Source organism: Vipera ursinii, assembly GCF_947247035.1.
Source record: "Vipera ursinii genome assembly, chromosome: 2".
NCBI classification, from domain to species: domain Eukaryota; kingdom Metazoa; phylum Chordata; class Lepidosauria; order Squamata; family Viperidae; genus Vipera; species Vipera ursinii.
Genome location: NC_139513.1, coordinates 24,083,442 through 24,104,763, shown reverse-complemented (window position 1 = coordinate 24,104,763; position 21,322 = coordinate 24,083,442). Strand labels below are relative to the sequence as shown.

The 21,322-nt window shown below is 43.3% G+C and overlaps 1 protein-coding gene across 6 annotated transcripts in view; it reads right to left on the bottom strand.

The window, feature by feature from the left end:
- The window catches only part of LOC310636297 (cholinesterase-like), a 30,221-nt gene extending 11,222 nt beyond the window's left edge, over positions 1-18,999 (bottom strand). Inside the window, exons 1-5 of one of the 6 annotated variants that reach the window (XR_014491677.1) lie at positions 18,891-18,999; positions 16,090-17,598; positions 14,796-14,959; positions 14,581-14,708; positions 9,383-9,554 (exon numbers count right to left, since the gene is read on the bottom strand). Coding sequence is in view for 3 of the 6 variants with exons in the window: in XM_083356007.1 (XP_083212133.1) it covers positions 9,550-9,554; positions 14,796-14,959; positions 16,090-17,543 (1,623 nt within the window). In the remaining 3 variants the exon portion in view is untranslated. Of the gene's footprint in view, positions 1-518; positions 639-9,381; positions 9,555-14,580; positions 14,709-14,795; positions 14,960-16,089; positions 17,599-18,890 lie in introns of those variants that run through there. The other 5 variants (XR_014491678.1, XR_014491676.1, XM_083356007.1 and 2 more) reach the window with 5 other exon arrangements.
- Between the last annotated feature and the right edge of the window lie 2,323 nt (positions 19,000-21,322).

The following is a 21,322-nucleotide window of genomic DNA, read 5'->3' as shown; positions in this document are numbered from 1 at the left end:
CAGTTGCCAAGCGTCCGAATTTGGATCACGTGGCCATGGGGATGCTGCAACAGTTGTAAATGTGAACAATGGCCCTAAGTCGCTTTTTCAGTGCCCTTGTAACTTCGGACAGTCGCTAAATGAACCGTTGTACATCAAAGACTACCTGTACAACTGTAAATTATTCCAGTGGTGAGGATTGAAAAACAGCAGATGTCAAATATGGCCATGCAAAAATTTTAGTAAAGATCTGAAAATGAAAAGGATACCCAGTGGAGATATTTTAGAAAGGACCAGTCACGGAATAAAGGAGCATAGAGATAAATGATGGAAAGCTTAAAGCAGGCAATAGCAGCGGATGCCAAGTGAAGCAAAACATTTTCAAATATGTTCTGATGCCCATTATTCGTTCTTACTCAAGGCACCCTTTGTAAGTCGTACGCTTTGCCCTATTGCAGGCGTGTGGCCCTTTTACGAGCTGTGGACTTCAACTCCCAGAATTCCTGAGCCACGGACTGTTCTACAAGATTTCAACTTACGGTTAATAACTTGGATTTTTATGCATTTGTTTTCCTTCTTTGGGAAGCAGATAGTAGCTTTCCTATGGCAGCTTTCCCCAGCATTCTTCCGAGCACAATAGTGGCACCTCAAACTATCTGCTGCAGAAACAGAAAGTCAAAACTCAGCTGGTTTGGTGATTATACCGTAAGCGGTTGTGCAGGAAGGTACCACGTTTTTTAAAAATATTTTTGGAACGTTATCGCGTGCGTTGACTGAGTGTGTATTACTCTTCTTGAAGAGGGCTGGTGGATGCAGGCAGCCACTTCTTGGTGCCCACAAACTCTCCATAATTACCGCCTACATCAGGGGTGCCCAAGCTTGGTAACCCTCAAGATGTGTGGAATACAGCTGGAATAGAATAGAGCTGGAAGGGACCTTGGAGGTCTTCTAGTCCAACCCCCTGCTCAAGCAGGAGAACCTATACCAGACATGTCAAACACAAGTCCCGGGAGCCAGATCCGGCCCGCAAATTGGTTTCATGCGGCCCGCGAAGCCATCCTGGAAACAGTGAGGGAATGGCCCCCACTGCCTTGGCCCTGGCCCAGAGACCCTCCTTCTGCCAGAGACCCTCAGATCTGTCCCACTCCTGCCCAGGCCCCCATAGGCACCCTTGATGTGAATAATGTAGAGCTGGCCACGCCCACCCAGTAGGCCATATGCATTCTAGCCACACCCACCCAGTAGGCCACGCCCACCCTGGCCATACCCACCCGGCCCCCTGAGGGCAACCGCAATGCTAATGCGGCCCTCAATGAAATTGAGTTTGACACCCCTGCCCTATACCATTTCAGACAAGTGCCTGTCCTCTTCTTAAAACCTCCATTGGTGGAGCACCCACAACTTCTGACCACAAACTGTTCCACTGGTTAATTATTCTCACTGTTAGGAAGTGTCTCCTTAATTCCAGGTTGCTTCTCTCCTTAATTAGTTTCCATCCATGGTTTCTTGTCCTATTCTCTGGTGCTTTGGAAAATAAGCTGACCCCCCTCTTCAACTGCTCATATAGAAGCCCCTCAAATACTGGAAAACTACTGTCATGTCCCCCCTGAGTTCTTCTTTTCACTAGACTAGCCATACCTAAACCCTGCAACTGTTTTTCATGTTTTGCTCTCCAGGCCTTTAATCATCTCAGTTGCTCTTCTCTGCACTTTTTCCAAAGTCTCAACATCCTTTTTTTGTAATGTAATGACCCAAACCGGATGCAGTATTCCAGGTGTGGTCTTATTAAGGATTTATAAAGCTGTATTAATACTTCCCATGATTTTGATTCTATGCCTCTGTTTATAAAAGCCAAGGATTGTATCAGTTGTTGTTTTTTGGCTGGTTGCTGCACATTGCTGGCTCACGTTTAAGTGATCGTCCACTAGGACTACAAGGTCCCTCTCACAGTTACTGATTTTGAGCCAGGTCTCGCCCAATCTGTACTTGTACCTTTGGTTTTTTCCACACAATGGAATGTGTGAATGGCCTTGGGGAAGGAGGGGAGGAGATGCTGCCTAGAACAGGGCTTTTCAACCTTTTCACCCATTGTACCACTTTTAGGATAAGGCAATATCCGAGTATCACCAGTCGCCTAGCAAGGTGTCAAAAACTTGATGACCAAAAAAAAAAAGTAAAAAAGTAAGGAAGTACAGGTAGTCCTCAACTTACAACAGTTCGCTTAGTGACTGTTTGAAGTTACAATGGCACTGAAAAAAGTGCCCCCCAAGCCACAACCGAGCAAGACACCTGCCTGCCTGCCTGCCCGGTGGCGCTCTTCCTCCTGTCTGAGGTTTTCATTGTTGTGAGCATTTCTGTTGAGGATTGGCAGTGGGAGTGGGGGGGGGGCTGTTTGGTTTTAATTCCTCCCCCCCGTCTGCTGGGTGGTTGCAGCAAGTTTTGGTCACTTCACGTGACCCTGGGACACTGTGACCATCATAAATATGAATCAGTTGCCAACCATCTAAATGTAAATCACAGGACCCTGGAGATGCTGCAACATTCCAGCTGATTGGTGCTTCTTCTGGGCTCAGCAGAAGCGCCAGGATCAGCGCCGAGCTCCAGCTGGAGGCTGGCGCTGATCCTGGCACTTCCGCTGATCCCTGACAGCCCCGAAGAAGTCCTGATCGTGGCGCTTCCGCTGAGCCCTGACAGCCCTGCAGCTCCAGCCATCTCTTGCTCAGGCTTGTGCGGTGCTGCCACCAGTTCAGTTCATTCCCCTCCCCCACTACCACTTTTCTAGGATGGTCGCGTACCACCTGCCAAGTGCCAATGTACCACAGGTGGTACCCGTACCACTGGTTGAAAAGCCCTGGCCTAGGAAACAGTGACTGTGAGTCTAGTCCTGTCTTACATGAAGTGGTTGATCCTGGGACAGTCACCCTCTCTCATCCCCAGGAAGAAGCAGGTAGCAATGAACTACCCTCAAACACTTTGCCAAGAAAACTGCTTGGATTACTCCTTGTGCCTGCCAGGAATAAAGTCTTGAAGGCATACAATTGTAGTTTACCAAGACTTACCTACGAGTGCAAAGCCAAGGCAAGTGCAAATTGTGAGATAAAGGACTCTCTGCATACTGTGTTCAAAGGTGCCACGGAGCGTTTGGCTAAGCGTTCTTCAAGCAGACGACTTGCTTACCAAGGAAAAACTGGAGGAGGAATTGAGCCCTTGGTCCTCCTCCTGGCTAGCTTATCATGATCATTAGGATCAGGGCTTTTTTTTGTCATAGAACACCCAGAACGGAGTTCCAGCACCTTTTTTGGATGGAACCTTGTAGGGTAGGCAAGGCGGGTTGTATGATATGTGTGAGTTCCGGCACCTTTTTCTTTTACAAAAAAAGGACTGATTAGGATCTAAATGAAATGGAATTCCCTGGGGTCTGAGTCTATTTCGTATGAAGCGCCTACCAATGAGCAAAGACCTTTTTTAAAAATTAGAGTTTGAAATGAAAATAAAGATCAGGAAAAAAGGGGATAAATGGGTGCCAGGTAAAAAAAGAAAAGAGAGAGAGAGATGACTTCTAACTCTTTTTCAATGCAATAGGATACAAAATACAGTTTCAACTCAACTTTTTGCTTTACGTTGCTAGTAGATCCAAGCCATTTCTATAGCTACAGAATTAATCTGGTCATCAAAACCTAAAATCAAGGTTTCATTTTTTTTCTTATTTTGAGCATATAGTCCAGAAGCAATTTCCAAGTGGAAATCAAACTGAATAAATGCTTCTCTTTAATTTAAAACAATTGGTTTTGCCAGCTCCATCAATAAGTTAAAACCCGAAAAGAATTTTCCTTTTGTTGTCGCTAGAAATCCTGGTTTTTGAAGCCAATATTCTCAAATCGTAATGTAACATAGCTCGGCAATCCCTTTCTTACTTCTTGAATTTTGGGCAAGCAGACATTCAGAGGAATCCCCCGGCTATAATTATTCTTTCCTGAACCAATAGTGCAAAAAAGAGAGAGAGAGAGACCACAAAATCTCTGAAACCTGGAATGATCTTACTGGATCAAGAACAGTTGCTGGAATTGGGCATGTCTAGTTTAATAATAATGATAATAATAATAATAATAATAATAATAATAATAATAATAATAATAATAATAATAATAATAATAATAATAATAATAATGTTGGAAGGGACCTTGGAGGTCATCTAGTCCAACCCCCTGCTCAGGCAGGAAACCTTATACCATTTCAGGCAAATGGCTGTCCAGTCTCTTCTTAAAAACCTCCAGTGTTGGAGCATTAATGGAAAGAAGGATGAAGGGTGATATGATAGCAGTGTTCCAATATCTCAGGGGCTGCCACAAAGAAGAGGGAGTCAAGCTATTCTCCAAAGCACTTGAAGGCAGGACAAGAAGCAACGGATGGAAACTAATCAAGGGGAGAAGCAACCTAGAATTTAAGGAGAAATTTCTTGACACTTAGAATAATTAATTAGTGGAGCGACTTCCCTCCAGAAATTGTGAGTGCTCCAACACTGGATGCTTTTAAGAAGAGATTGGACAACCATTTGTCTGAAATAGTATAGGGTTTCCTGCCTGAGCAGGGGGGTTGGACTAGATTCTAGTGACCATAAGGATCCTCGATCCCCTTATGTGGTCTGGTAAAATTATCAGAACAGAACAGAGTTGGAAGGGACCTTGGAGGTCCTTCTAGTCACTAGAAGGACCTCCAAGGTCCCTTCCAACTCTGTTCTGTTCTGATAATTTTACCAGACCACATAAGGGGATCGAGGATCCTTATGGTCACCCACCAGTACCAAAAAGCAGTTATCTGGAAGAAAGGCGAGATATTTTTAACACGATCAGAGCACCTAGAGCAGGGATAGGCAACCTTGGCTCTTTTATGACTGGTGGACTTCAACTCCCAGAATTCCTGAGCCAGCCATACTGGCTCAGGAGTTCTGGGAGTTGAAGTCCACCAGTCATAAAAGAGCCAAGGTTGCCTACCCCTGACCTAGAGCTTGCTTTGGCAATGCCAAACTTGCTGATAATTATTTCTAACAATCCAACAAAGAAGAGGAAGCAAGAGAACAGAAATTATTTCTAAAGGCTGAAAACAATATTGGCAGTTTGGATGAAAATCTTTCCATCTGCTTCCTCTCAGGTGGATTACATGAAGAGCTCAAATATATGTACGGTACTCAACCATACTCATGTTGGAAGCTGAAGTACAACTAGCAGAAAAGTTTGTTGTCTAACACTGGCTGAGAAAGAGGAATCAGGATTATAGTATTTTCCCATCCTAGTTTGAGGCAAACCTTTCACCTCCTAATTGCAGTTGTTGAGACTACTAGAAGAAGCAACCTTTCCTTTGAGTTTGATTCTGATTTATTTGTTTCCTGAACTTTAGGAACTCATGCCTGCTGTTTTCCCCTCCTCTCTCCTCATCCCCTTTTCCTTTCGTGCTGTGTCTCTTAGAGCAAGTAAGTATGCTATAAACATATGATTTAGTACAGCAAGCCCTTACTCCTTACTCCTATACTTCTTTGGTTGATTAACCATATAAAAATGATTGAATCAAAACCAATGTAGTATGCCCAAATCAGTTAGAATGGCTTGAGGAAATAAGCTGAGCCCCTTGCAGGAGAGAAAGTATGATAAAAGAAAGAGACCACAAAAGATAATAATTGACAAAAAAAAACAACCCACAATCATTTTGTTCTAGTGGTTAAGGCACCAGGTTAGAAACAGAGGCTGTGAGTTCTAGTCCCGCCATTGGCATAAAAGCAGCTAGGTGACCTTGGGCCAATCACTGTGTTTGGGGTTCATTCCCACTTTGCTAAGTTTCTGATTATAAATAATTGTCCGTTTGAATATCATTGATATGAACATATTTATTATTTTGATCCTGGGCCATGAACTATTTTTTCAGAAGTCTAAATGATACCTAAAATTGCTAATGGGCATTTTCTGCATTACTGAGTAACCAAAACTAACCCACACAACTGAAATCTGGAGGCAGAATTTTTAATATTGTTAATCAGTATAATGTCTCTCCTGAGTAGGTGGATGAAGAGAACAAAGAGTGATGCAAATGTTATTTTGGGATATATTAAAGGTAAAAAAGGTAAAGGTTCCCCCGCACATGCGTGCTAGTTGTTGCTAGTCATTTCCGACTCTAGGGGCTGGTGCTCATCTCCGTTTCAAAGCCGAAGAGCCAGCGCTTGTCCAAGGATGTCTCCGTGGTCATGTGGCCGGCATGACTAGACGCCAAAGGCGCATGGAACGCTGTTACCTTCCCACCGTAGTGGTCCCTATTTTTCTACTTGCATTTTTACGTGCTTTCGAACTGCTAGGTTGGCAGAAGCTGGGACGAGTAACAGGTGCTCACTTTGCTACGCGGCACTCAGGATTCAACCCGCCAAACTGCCGACCTTCTGATCGACAAGCTCAGCGTCCTAACCCACTGAGCCACCGTGTCCCTGCTGGGATATATTAAGAGCAGCATAAATCCAGATCTCAAGAAGTAATTGTCCTATTCTACTCTGCCTTGGTTGGACCCTGTTTGGAATACTGTGTCCTGTTCTGCCACCTCAATGCCATGTAAAAAGGACTTTGACAAATTTACAAACCATAGATAGTTCAGAGGAGGGCTACTACATGATGGATGAATGTGTCTAGCCTGCAGAAGAGAATACTGAAGGAAGATAGGATAGCAGTCTTCAAATATTGAAAATGTTAGTAGACTTGTTCTCTGCTGCTCAGGAGAACATGTCTCCATCCAATAGGTTGAAATTATAGAGAAGGAAATTCAAGTTAAATATTGGAAGGAGTTTCTTGATGCTAAAAACTGTAAGCCAATGTAATAGGTAGCTTCTTCTGAGGTCCTTTCCAGCTATATAATTCTGTGCACTCTTGAATTTTGCATAAGATATCTGTCAAAATTTCTGCTTGTCTTTTTATTCATTAAATATATTGGATCTTATTATTATAATATTATCCCGTCATCCCATTCTATTCCCATCCCATCCCATCCCATCCCATCCCATCCCATCCCATTCCATTCCATTCCATTCCATTCCATTCCATTCCATTCCATTCCATTCCATTCCATTCTATTCTATTCTATTCTATTCTATTCTATTCTATTCTATTCTATTCTATTCTATTCTATTCTATTCTATTCTGATAGACATAAGGGCTCATAATTAAAGTTATTGACTTACACAGGAGTCTTTAGGGAGGCATTTACATAATAATCAAAAGGACAAAGGTAGGTTGTCAGTCAGTGAAGTTAAGACTACAGGTAGTCCTTAATTTACATCCATTCATTTAGTGACCATTCAAAGTTACAACTGTACTGAAAAAAGTGACTTTCGACTGTTTTTCACACTTATGACAATAGCCTGCTAATAATCACATGATCAAAATTTGTATCTTTGGTCACTGGTTTACAGTTATCACAGTTGCTGTGTTCTGGGGTCATGTGATCTATCATGGCTCTGTCGGAACCTGGTTCCGAGGAGGAGGAGGAGGAGGAGGAGGAGGAGGAGGAGGAGGAGGAGGAGGAGGAGGAGGAGGAGATGGAGCCAGGGCTGACGGAGGAAGACAGTGCAGCCTCTCTGGCCCAGAAGGAATGACCGGAGGAGCAGGATGAGGAAGTCCCGGGTTCCTTGGACCTCAGAAGGGTCGCAGGAGAGAGGGAGAGAGGGTGCAGGATGACCGAGCAAGGGGGAGGAGATGGAAAGGGCAGGCAACAGAGCAGAGGAGCGACAGAGCTCAGGAGATGAGCAACTGCCTCCCTTGCCCCAATCCCCGAGCGTACAGAATGGAGAGGAGGTGGAATCAGTGCTTGGCAACCCCACTACTCCGGAGGAGGGAGCTCCACCCCTTTTCACAAGACTCACCTGGAGAATAGGATTTAAGTGGGGAGGGGCTTTTGGCGGGAACAAGTGTTGTATTTGCCAGCAATACTTGCCACGATTCAAGAGGCCTTGCTGTTACTGATGCTGCCTTGCTTTGCCTTGCTCTGCTTAATAATAATAATAATAATAATAATAATAATAATAATAATAATAATAATAATAATAATAATAAAAACTGCGCTACTCAGAACATCTTACATTTTAAGGAGATACCTGGTTGATACCTAGGATTCTGGCAGCAACCCGTGTCAACCATTAATGCCACACAATTTGAGTGTTCAGTTGACTGAGTTTCATGTTTTATGAATAAAAGTATAATAATAATAATAATAATAATAATAATAATAATAATAATAATAATAATAAAGTTGGAAGGGACCTTGGAGGTCATCTAGTCCAACCCCCTGCTCAGGCAGGAAAGCCTATACCATTTCAGACCAATGGCTGTCCAGTCTCTGCTTTGCTTTGCTTTGCCTTGTTCTGCCCTTGCCTAGCCTTGCCGTGTGTGAGTCCACAGTGACCCAGCTCGGCTCTGGTTTGGGCCGTGGCCCCAGCGAACTCTCTGTCAGATGGAGATGCACGTGATCAAGTTTCCTGAACTGTTTTTGCTTTCAGAACTGTGCTTCTCTCTCTCTCTCTCTCTCTCGGACTGCTAGCTTCAAGGAACTGCTTGAGGTGTGTGCGCATGTTAGAGCCTTGCTCTTGGGCTTAAGGTGAACTGTGGGGATTCGGGGGAAGGTTGATTTAATAAAAGGGATTCAAGTCCTTGTATTCGCCGGTGTTGCTTATGTATTCCACCCCCGGTCATAACATGATCATCTTTTGTGACCTTCTGACAAGCAAAGTCAATGCGGAAGCCTGATTCACTTAAGAACCATGTTCCTAACTCAACAATTGTGTCAGGACTGTCGTTCTGCTGTGTCAGTGGTGCTTTGGCAGATGCCAGTCAGCCATCAGCAATGGGGGGAGGGAGTTGTGGGAAGGTAAAGGCTGGTATGAGGGCAATTGAAATTACTCTTTGGGCCACCCAGTGGGAGCCGCTGTCCACTCCAAGGTCATGGAATGGAATGGGAAACCCTGCAGCCCACCAAGCCAGGGACTGTTACCAAAACAATTTGTCTGAATGTAATTGAACACTTTGAGAGAACCAGGGGAAAAGTGGGGAGAAGGGAAAAGTTAATCAGAAGCTTTGGGCACAAAACTTCAGATCCGGCTTTGCTTCTCTGTAACCACTTGGCTTTAGTAAAGTATACTTTCATTTACAATGGATGCAAGAGTCTTTCTTTTCTAACTAACCAAGTTGGGACGGCTGACAGACTGTATGATTCACTCATCAACTGTGGCAAGAAAAATGATAAAATGGAGCATAACTCACTTTACAACTTTCTTAACAACAGAGATTTTGGGCTCAATTGTGGTCGTAAGTCGAGGACTATTTGTATACTGCACAAAACCATGCAACTGAAGTTTCATTCACTCTTTTATTTGAGTATGATTTTTTAAGCAAATCTTCTCCATTCACATCCACTTTCAGTTCTCCGTATATCTCCTTTATTATATTTTCCAGTACACACTTCACAGTAAAATTGCCTGAGAATTCCTTTCATTAAATTCTGGTCAGTTGTTGTTCTCGGTTTGGTCTGATGTTGCATAAAAACTCTTTATGCTGCATTTGGAAAAGAGAAAAAGAAAAGGAACTACTAGAGCCACTAATGTGTAACTGTCAGCGATTCCACAATATATATCCAGTAGTAATGATACAAAAACACCAGAGTTCAGTGGAGTTTCCTTATACAAATATTTTGCAGAAACATCAGCAAAATAGCAAAATCAGCAAAAGCGCCTTGGTGGAGCAGTGGGCTAATGCCTCCTTAAGTAACACCAGCTGCCTGCAATTAGTGCAGGTTCGAGTCCCACCAGGCTCAAGGTTGACTCAGCCTTCCATCCTTCCCAGGTAGGTAAAATGAGGACCCAGATTGTTGGGGGCAATAAGCTGACTTTGTAAAAATGCTGCTGGGGGCCCCCCGAAAGCCCTAATAAGCAGGCATATACATAGAATGAAGGCTATTGCTAAGCACATTGAGTTGTGCTTCCTAGATTGTAAGCTGCCCTAAGTCTTCGGAGAAGGGCGGGTTATAAATGGAATTAAAATAAATAAATAAAATATCACCCTACTTAAAATAGCATCGCTGCCTTGTCCATTTTCAAGCTATCCAAAGTTTAATCAAGTCATAAACCAAAATATTCAGATTTATACCATTCAGTGGCATAAGGCTAGGAATGAAACCGAGAGACTGGGAGTTCTAGTCCCACCTTAGCCATGAAAGTCAGCTGTCTGGCTTTGGGCCAGTCACTCTCTCTCTCTCTTAGCCCAGCTCACTTCACAGGGTTGTTGTTGTGGGGGAAATAGGAGGAAGGAGTATTAGGTATGTTTTCTGCCTGGAGTTATTTGTAAAAAATAATACAGGATAAAAAAAATCTAAAGTAAAATAAAATCCTTAAAAGTGATACAACTGCTTAGTCCATTTTCAAGCCACTCGAAATTTAAATCAAAGTTTAATCAAGACATAATCCAAAATATTTGGATAATAATAATAATAATAATAATAATAATAATAAATACTTCATGGATTACTGTCTTGTCGTGGCGAAGGGGCTTGCGTAATTCAATGAAGCTATGAGCTATGCCGTGCAGGGCCACCCAAGACGGACAGGTCATAGCAGAGAGTTCTGACAAAACGTGATCCACTGGAGAAGGAAATGGCAACCCACTCCAGTATCTTTGCCATGAAAACCCTATGGACAGTACCAAAAGGCAAAACGATATGACGCTGGAAGATGAGCCCCTCAGGTCGGAAGGCGTCCAATATGCTACTGGGGAAGAGCAGAGGGCTAGTACTAGTAGCGCCAGAAAGAATGAAGCGACTGGGCCAAAGCCGAAAGGACGCTCAGCTGTGGATATGTCTGGTGGTGAAAGGAAAGTCCGATGCTGTAAAGATTTTTTCTCCATAGGAACCTGGAATGTAAGATCCATGAATCAAGGCAAGCTGGACGTGGTCAAACAAGAGATGACAAGACTGAACATCGACATCTTAGGTATCAGCGAACTAAAATGGACAGGAATGGGTGAATTTAATTCAGATGACCATCAGGTATACTACTGCGGGCAAGAATCCCTCAGAAGAAATGGAGTAGCCTTCATAGTCAATAAAAGAGTAGGAAAAGCAATACTGGGATACAATCCTCAAAATGACAGAATGATCTCAGTTCGAATCCAAGGCAAACCATTCAATATCACAGTAGTCCAAGTCTATGCCCCAACCACCGGTGCTGAAGAGGATGAAATTGACCGGTTCTATGAAGCCCTACAGCACCTTATAGAACTAACACCAAAAAATGATGTCCTTATCATCATGGGGGATTGGAATGCTAAAGTAGGAAGCCAAAAGATAACTGGAATAACAGGCAAGTTTGGCCTTGGAGTACAAAATGAAGCAGGGCACAGGCTGATAGAATTTTGTCAAGAGAATACGATGGTCATAGCAAACACTCTTTTCCAACAACCCAAGAGACGGCTCTACACATGGACATCACCAGACGGTCAACACAGAAATCAGATTGACTATATGCTCTGCAGCCAAAGATGGAGAAGCTCTATACAGTCAGTAAAAACAAGACCAGGAGCTGACTGTGGCTCAGACCATGAGCTTCTCATTGCAAAGTTTAGGCTTAAACTGAAGAAAGTAGGGAAAAGCACCAGGCCAGTCAGGTATGAATTAAATCATATCCCCATTGAATATACAGTAGAGGTGACAAATAGATTTAAGGAATTAGATCTGATAGACAGGGTGCCTGAAGAACTATGGACAGAGGTTCGCAACATTGTACAAGAGGTAGCAACCAAAACCATCCCAAAGAAAAAGAAATGCAAGAAAGCAAAATGGCTGTCTGAGGAAGCTTTGCAAATAGCTGAGGAAAGGAGGGAAGCAAAAGGCAAGGGAGAAAAAGAAAGATACGCCCAATTGAATGCAGAATTCCAGAGAATAGCTAGAAGAGATAAGAATGCCTTCTTAAATGAACAGTGCAAAGAAATAGAAGAAAACAATAGAATAGGGAGGACCAGAGATCTTTTCAAGAAAATTGGAGAGATGAAGGGAACGTTCAATGCAAAAATGGGCATGATAAAGGACCAAAATGGCAGGGACCTAACAGAGGCAGAAGAGATTAAGAAGAGATGGCAAAATTACACAGAAGAACTATACAAGAATGAGCTTAACATCCCTGATAATCACAATGAGGTGGTCACTGACCTCGAGCCAGACATCCTAGAATGTGAAGTGAAGTGGGCCTTAGAAAAGCTGAGCAACAACAAAGCTAGTGGAGGTGACAGTATTCCAGCTGAGCTATTCAAAATCTTAAAAGACAATGCAGTAAAAGTGCTACACTCAATTTGCCAGCAAATTTGGAAAACTCAACAGTGGCCACAGGATTAGAAAAGATCAGTTTACATTCCAATTCCAAAGAAAGGCAGTGCCAAAGAATGTTCAAACTATCGCACCATTGCACTCATTTCTCATGCTAGTAAAGTTATGCTTAAAATTCTACAAGCTAGACTCCAGCAGTATGTGGATCGAGAACTACCAGAAGTACAGGCAGGATTTCGAAGAGGCAGAGGAACTAGAGATCAAATAGCCAACATACGCTGGATCATGGAGAAAGCTAGAGAGTTCCAGAAAAACATCTACTTCTGCTTCATTGACTATGCTAAAGCCTTTGATTGTGTGGATCATAACAAACTGTGGCAAGTTCTTAAAGAGATGGGAGTACCAGAACATCTTATTTGTCTCTTGAGAAACCTATATGCGGGCCAAGAAGCAACAGTGAGAACTGGACACGGAACCACTGATTGGTTCCAAATTGGGAAAGGAGTCCGGCATGGCTGTATACTGTCGCCTTGCCTATTTAACTTATATGCAGAGCACATCATGAGAAAGGCAGGGCTAGATGAATCAAAAGTTGGAATTAAGATTGCTGGAAGAAATATCAACAACCTAAGATATGCAGATGATACCACTCTAATGGCAGAAAGTGAAGAGGAACTGAAGAGTCTCTTGTTGCGAGTGAAGAAGGAGACTGCAAAAGTTGGGTTGAAACTAAACATTAAGAAAACCAAGATCATGGCATCTGGCCCTCTCAATTCCTGGCAAATAGATGGGGAAAAAATGGATGTAGTGACAGATTTTATTTTCCTGGGCTCCAAGATCACTGCAGATGGGGACTGTAGGCAAGAAATTAAAAGACGCTTGCTCCTGGGGAGGAAAGCCATGGGAAATCTAGACAGCACACTAAACAGCAGAGACATCACCCTGTCAACAAAAGTGCGTATAGTCAAGGCTATGGTCTTCCCAGTTGCAATGTATGGCAGTGAAAGTTGGACCATAAGAAAGGCTGAGCGCAAAAGAATTGAGGCCTTTGAACTCTGGTGCTGGAGAAGACTCCTGCGAGTCCCTTGGACTGCAAGGCGATCAAACCGGTCAGTCCTAGAGGAGATCAACCCTGATTGCTCTTTAGAAGGCCAGATCCTGAAGCTAAAACTCAAATACTTTGGCCACCTAATGAGGAGGAAGGACTCACTGGAGAAGAGCCTAATGCTGGGAAAGATTGAGGGCAATAGAAGAAGGGGACGACAGAGAATGAGGTGGCTGGATGGAGTCACTGAAGCAGTAGGCGTGAGCTTAAATGGACTCCAGAAGATGGCAGAGGACAGGAAAGCCTGTAGGAACATTCTCCATAAGGTCGCGATGGGTCGGACACGACTTCGCAACTAACAACAACAACAACAACAACAACAAATAATAATAATAATAATAATAATAATAATAATAATAATAATAATAATAATAATAATAATAATAATAATAATAAGAAGAAGAAGAAGAAGAAGAAGAAGAAGAAGAAGAAGAAGAAGAAGAAGAAGAAGAAGAAGAAGAAGAAGAAGAAGAAGAAGTAGTTGGAAGGTACCTTGGAGGTCATCTAGTCCAACCCCCTGCTCAGGCAGGAAACCCTATACCATTTCAGGCAAATGGCATAATTCGGTGGCATAAGACTAGTGATACATGACAAAACATCCTGTACACCAGAATAACCCATTCTGGGGGGCCAACTGAGATCAAATTTATCTTTTGCAACTACATTCTGAGGGAAGAATTCAGAGAAAGAAATATTCTGGGGAATATTAAAAAGGCAGAATATATTTCCCCAAGGGAATAACGGAAAAGATCTTTAAAACAAAAGACAGAAACTAGCCTCCAGAAATCAGTCCCAGCCTCCTAGGCAGAGGCCAGCTTTTAGAAATGCAAATTCAATAATCCTTTCAGAACGGTTGGAGCCTTCCAGCTAGAAACTGAAGAAATTAGGGAGACAAAGACCCTTAAAATCTGCATGTTGTTGTTAGCTGCGAAGTCGTGTCCGACCCATCGCGACCCTATGGACAACATTCCTCCAGGCCTTCCTGTCCTCTACCAAAATCTGCATACCCCACCCAAACTCTAAGACGGGACATAATAGAATTAACCCACCAATACCAAAGGGGCACACTCAGACTCAGATCAAAGTACATGACACAGGAAATACAAAGCCTCAAACAGGAACAGGAAACAACTTCAAGAGACCTGGAAGGTATAAAAACCCACCACTCTGTTCCATGTGATCAGTTTTTTTTCCCCAGAGCCATCTTTCTGTCGGCTTCTCCTCTTCAATAAACTGCAACCTTCTTTCTAAAGCAGTCTCCATTTTGTTTATTCTCAGCTTGGACTGGACCCTGATGAAGATTTTTCTTTCAATAATTTGACAGGAAGAAAAAAAAAATCAATCATGTGAAGTGATTCGAGCTGGAGCAGTAACTCACCAATTCCTGTTGTGTTATAAATGTGGGTTGCTAAAAAGTTGCACTGCTCACGTGGCAAAAACTGCATGATTTGCGGTGCCTCGGTGCTGATATGGTAGACATTTTGTTCAGTAGCATTGTAACGCAGCCATTGAACTTCACCAGATGTGAATTTGGAGGGATTCCTATTCAAGGAAATAAAATGATCAGATTACAGACAGCAGTCAATTTGAACTGCAAGATTAAGGACAGAATGATTGGCATTCACATTCCCTCCTGACGAGCATTTTCAAGTGATATTAGTTTTGTTTATTTCTAAATCAATTATTTTCTGTAGTGGAAGTCAGCCACAAGTCAGATCACAGTGCCTGGAGAAACATTTATACCAGGGGTGTCAAACTCAATTTCATTGAGTGCCGCATCAGCATTGTGGTTGCCGTCAGGGGGCCGGGTGGGTATGGCCTGGGTGGGTGTGGCCTACTGGGTGGGCGTGGCTATAGTGTGTATGGCCTACTGGGTGGGCGTGGCTAGGGTGCGTATGGCCTACTGGGTGGGCGTGGCCAGCTCTACACCGTTCGCATCAAGGGTGCCTATGGGGGCCTGGGCAGGAGTGGGACAGATCTGAGGGTCTCTGGCAGGAGGAGGGTCTCTGGGCCAGGGCCAAGGCAGTGGGGGCCGTTCCCTCACTGTTTCCAGGATGGCTTCGCGGGCCGCATGAAACCACTTCGCGGGCCGGATCCGGCCCCCGGGCCTTGTGTTTGACATGTCTGATTTATACTATTCATTCCTTCAGGAATAGAAGTTGATGTGAGCCAAAACTGACTTTGGTTAAACTGTCTGTCATTTCAGCATCAAAATAACAGAGTTGGAAGGGACCTTGGAGGTCTGCTAGTCCAACCCTCTACTCAAACAAGAAACCATATTTCAGACAAATGGTTGTCCAATGTCTTCTTTAAAAAGCTCCAGTGTTGGAACACCCACAATTTCTGAAAGCAACCTGTTCCACTCATCAATTGTTCTCACTCTCAGGAAATTTTTCCCTAGTTCTAGGATGGTTCTCCCCTTGATCAGTTTCCATCCATTGCTTCTTGTCCTGCCCCCAGGTGCTTTGGAGAATATGTTGACCCCCTCTTCTTTGTGGCAGCCCCTGAGATATTGGAAGACTGTTATCATGTCACCTCTAATCCTTCTTTTCATTAAACTAGACATACCCAGTTCCTCCATACTGCGTATCTAATACAAAAACCAGAGCCCCAGATTTACAGAAGAAATGCCCTAGTACTATGCTTAACTGCATCTCACAAAAGTGTCTTACCCACTTCTGGCAAACTGGGCCCAGTAGTGCATCACTCGTTGGCTTAGTACCCTGTCAGCTTCTGCATCTGATTGATTGAGTCCTGGGAGTGATGAGAGGGTTCCAAAGAGAAAAGGGACCTCAACTCCATGAGCTGCACCCATCCATTCTTTCCAGATGGAAGTCGAAATTTGGTGATTGAAGGAGTAAACATACACAGAGCCCTTCGTTGCTACCATCCTTGCAGCAATTTCAATTAGTGGGCACACAAAATAGTGATCTCTACTAAAATGAGCCAAGATCTGTCGATTCGGATTCGGCCCTTGTTTATCTTCACTGTACTTAAGCGCTACAGCCTTGATAATGTCTTCTTCAAAATGTCTTCGTAATATAATGTCTATACCTGATATGACCTGCTCCCAGGTCTCATTTTTGTCATCGTCTACATCGTTCAAAACTCGAGGTATAAAGACTGTGCCATCCTCCCTTGTAATACCTATAAGTAGTGGCTTTGCTGGAATTGTCCCCTTCTCTAGAAGTCTCTTTGGATCTTCAGGAAGGAAATCCCCATCGAAGGTGGGTAAGAAAAAAGAACTGAAATTCAGAAACACATCGACGTCCTTATTTTGGAGACAGCTCATCATGGCACTGTGGTTTCCTTTCCTGCACTTCAACAGACCAATTAAAGAATGGGCATATTCTTGGGCCTTTTCAGGAGGCATTGAAGCCCAGGGTGCATTGGGAGCTCCACTCTGGAGCACTGCTCGGCCAAAAAGGGATTGGCTTATAGGAGAGAGGAGCTGGAATCCCACGGAGGCTGCTCCTGCACTGTGGCCAATGATAGTCAACTTATCGGCATTTCCCCCAAAGACTGCTGCATTTTCCTTCAACCACTTCAGAGCCAGATATTGGTCCCATAAGCCCATGTTCCCTGGGGCTTCCGGTGGGAAGAAGAGAAAGCCCCAGATCCCCACCCGATAGTTCATAGATGCCACAATGACAGTTTCGGTAGCAGCCAATGTTGACCCATTGTATAAGACCGAGGACCCTGAACCAACAATAAATCCTCCACCGTGGATCCAAACAAGGATAGGGACTGACACGGAGGGCTGGGGGTGAGGCACCCAAATATTGAGGAAAAGACAGTCTTCAGAATGGGGCTTACCGGCCACCCACATTCTTGAATAAGGATAGCTAAAAGAGGTCCATTGGTGACAAGGCTTCCCAAAGTGGGTAGCCTCCAAGACATGGCTCCATGGTTGATGTGGGACAGGTTTCTGGAAGCGCAGTTTCCCTACTGGAGGCTCAGCATATGGAATTCCTAGATAGGCATTTACGGCACCAGACCTAGTTAGGACTCTCATGCCTTTAATGGATCCAGAGCTGGTGATCACCACAGTGTCATTTTCAGAGAGGTCACTGGAAATCAGTTGGCAGATGCAGAGACCCAGGAATGCAGGGAGGAGAATAGGCATGGCAGCAATCGGAACAAAGAGGACCCAGGATCAGGAGTCACACCTTCTCTCTGATCTGTTGCAGGAGAGAAAGAGACCGAAATGAAAACAAAACCAGCCACTGTAAAATCTTGCCCATCAGTTTTAGTCACTAGTAGTCAGTGGGCTTCAGCATGTGGCAGTACCTGACCTCAGAAGACAAATAGGGTTTGGGCTGGTTAGGACTTGGATGGGAATTCTTCCAGGAGTGGTAAGGCTATGGGCTAGACTGGGAAATAGGAAAGCTATCTCCAAAGAAGGAAATGGGGAGGCCTTCCATAAATGGATGGAAACTAATCAAGGAGAGAAGCAACCTAGAACTAAGGAGAAACTTCCTGACAGTTAGAACAATTAACCAGTGGAACAATCTGCCTCCAGAAGCTGTGAATGCTCCAACACTGGAAGTTTTTAAGAAGAGACTGGACAGTCATTTGTCCGAAATGGTATAGGGTTTCCTGCCTGAGCAGGGGGTTGGACTAGATGACCTCCAAGATCCCTTCCAACTTTATTATTATTATTATTATTATTATTATTATTATTATTATTATTATTATTATTATTATTATTATTATTATTATTATTATTATTATTTGCTGAGAAAACTACGCAGACATGTGAATGAAGTAATGTGGATCAGCCAAACCTGGACACATTTGTTTGTTTGTTTATATTTAATGTTTCTAGACAATCCATCTCCCTCATGTTTCTAAACATAATAACGTTTAAAATAAACAAATATTTGCAGCTGATCAATAGTTGAAACAATAAATGACAGCACACACCTGAGAATCCTCAACTGTATGATATTCAGTAAATATGCATCATACACTAGATCTAGACTTCTGGCTGCAGCAATTGTGACATTATGGCACTTTGTAAAGAGGAATTATCCAGTTTTGGTTTTTCAGTAAAGATTGCCAAACAAAGGAGAAAAGGAAATGCAATTATACATTTTAAAAAGTTAATTTTTCTGAATCTATTGCTCAATGAGAGCCGAAAGGTACAACTGATTTAACCAACCTTGAACTTCTTTAGCAAATAAAGCTGTAGCTGTTCAACAAAGCTGTGGCCTTTGGGATTTTGCATCATCTTGTTTTGCTCATTTGGAGTAAAAAAATTCCTACCTTTTAACGATCAGCATTAACAACTCACAGAAAGATGCATGGCCTCATTCAATATTTCCAGTGTAAAGGAAGATTCATCTAAATACATGATTAATTTTCAGAACACTAAACAAAGTAATGGTGGTGGAGGTGTATGAAGCTAAAACAAGATTTTATCTTCTTTTCTGGGGCCACACCTTCTCTTTTGTTCCCCTAAAGTACACACCTGTTCTCCTCCTTTGAAGTATACAGTCCTTCTTTCCAACACAAATTCACATCTCTTCTCCCTTCGAGACTGTCTTGCTCCTCAGAGATTCCTATGGTCAGTCTAAAAGGAAAAATGTGGGTAAAAAAACATCCATTTGGTTACAGCAGAACAATAAATAAATAAATTAAGGTGTGGTATAAGCTGGCAGGCTGAGTGCTAGTTTCTTCTTGCACCAGTCTCAGAGGAAAGAGAAACAAAGAAAATACGTGGAGAGATGAAGAGAAAATGGAAACAGAAATTAAGGAAGAGATAAAGATGCTTTGTAGACAGCAGGGAATTGGTAAGGAAGTAAAAACTGGAGGCCTCTAGAAAGCAAGAAGCCTCTCTCAAATGGGAAAATCAAACCAAATAAAATGTATATGAGTTAGAATACAGAATTTGGACAACAGAGTTGGAAGTGACCTTGGAGGTCTTCTAGTCCAGGGCTTTTCAACCAGTGGTACGGGTACCACCTGTGGTACATTGGCACCTGGCAGGTGGTACGCGACCATCCTAGAAAACTTGTAGCGGGGGAGGGGAATGAACACCGCACAAGCCTGAGCGAGAGATGGCTGGAGCTGCAGGGCTGTCAGGTCTCAGCAGAAGCACCAGGATCAGCGCCAGGCTCCAGCTGGACCTCGGCGCTGATCCTGACGCTTCTGAGCCCAGAAGAAGCGCCGATCAGCTGGAATGTTGCAGCATCTCCAGGGTCTTGTGATTTACATTCAGATGCTTGGCAACTGATTCATATTTATGACAGTCAGTGTCCCAGGGTCATGTGAAGTGACCAAAACCTGCTGCAACTACCCAGCAGAGGGGGGGGGAATTAAAACCAAACACCCCCACCCCCGCTGCCAATCCTCAACAGAAATGCTCACAACAATGAAAACCTCGGACAGGAGGAAGAGCGCTGCCGGGCGGGCAGGCAAGGTGTCTTGCTTGGCTGTGGCTTGGGGGGCACTTTTTTCAGTGCCATTGTAACTTCAAATAGTCACTAAGCGAACTGTTGTAAGTTGAGGACTACCTGTAGTTCATCACTTTTTTCCTTTTTTTGGGGGGGTCATCAAGTTTTTGACACCTTGCCAGGTGACTGCTGGTACTTGGATGTTGCCATATCCTAAAAGTGGTACAATGGGTGAAAAGGTTGAAAAGCCCTGTTCTAGTCCAACCTACTGCTCAAGCAAGAGATCCTACCTATACCATGCCAGATAGGTCTCCAAACCTTTCTTAAAAACCTCCAGTGTTGGAGCACTTGTGAAGGCAAGGTGTTCTACTGATTGATTGTTCTAATAGTCAGGAAATTTCTCTTTAATTCTAGGTTGAATCTCTCTTTGTTAAGTTTTCATCCACAACTTCTTGCCCTGCTCTCAAGTGCTTTGGAGAATAGTTTGACTCCTTCCTCTCTTAGACAGTTCATCAAATATTAGAACCATGGTGGTACAGGGGTTAGAATAAAAGTATTGCAGGTTAACTCTGCTGACTCCCAGGAGTTCGACCCTGACTGGCTCAAGGTTGACTCAGCCTTCCATCCTTTTGAGGTGGATAAAATGAGGACCCAGATTGTTGGGGGCAATATGCTGACTCTGTAAACTGCTTAGAGTGGGTTGTAAAGCACTGTGAAGTGGTATATAAGTCTAAGTGCTATTACTATTGTTATCATGTCAATCCTAGTCTTTCTCTTTAGACTAAAGATTCCCAGTTCCTGCCACTGTTCATCATACGGTTAGGAAAGACATAAAAGTGTGGCTGTGGATAAGTATGAATACATATGGGTGAGAAAAGAAAGGAGCAGATATTAACTTAAGATGTTAAAGGATAATGAGTAGGAGTATGAGAAGCAAGACAAGGAAATGGTTAGCTTTAAGAATACAAAACATTAAGATAGAAAAAAATAGACTAGCAAGCAAGAGGTAAAAAGGAGAATGCTGAAGGATTCCCTGCAACTACAAAAGGCAGGTGGGTGGTTTCTAGGGTGCAACAAATTCAGGAGGACCAGTCTTAGTTTGGCCAACTAGCATGGAGTGAGAGTGGTAAGTTTCATCAGGGAGGAAATGGCTTGCTGGAACATCTGGGTGGTAATATAGAGAAGGATGAGCAGATGGAATTAACAAGGGCCAGACAAGAGGAGTCACAATCGAGGAGAAAGGATTAAGCAGCCATGAACAAGCACACAAGGACTGAAAAAGAACTGTTCATAGACGATGTTGCTTTCTATAAGCATCAGATCTATGTAAAGGGAAGGTACTGACTGGGCTGGCTGAGGAATTCTAGAAGTTGAAGTCCACAAGTCTTAAAGTTGCCAAGTTTGAAGATCTCCGTCCTAGGCAATCCCATTAAGAGTCAGCTCCTTAAACTAAAAACCAGCCACTGTGTTAAAGCCGGAGCTACACAAACAACAACTGGGGGGAAGA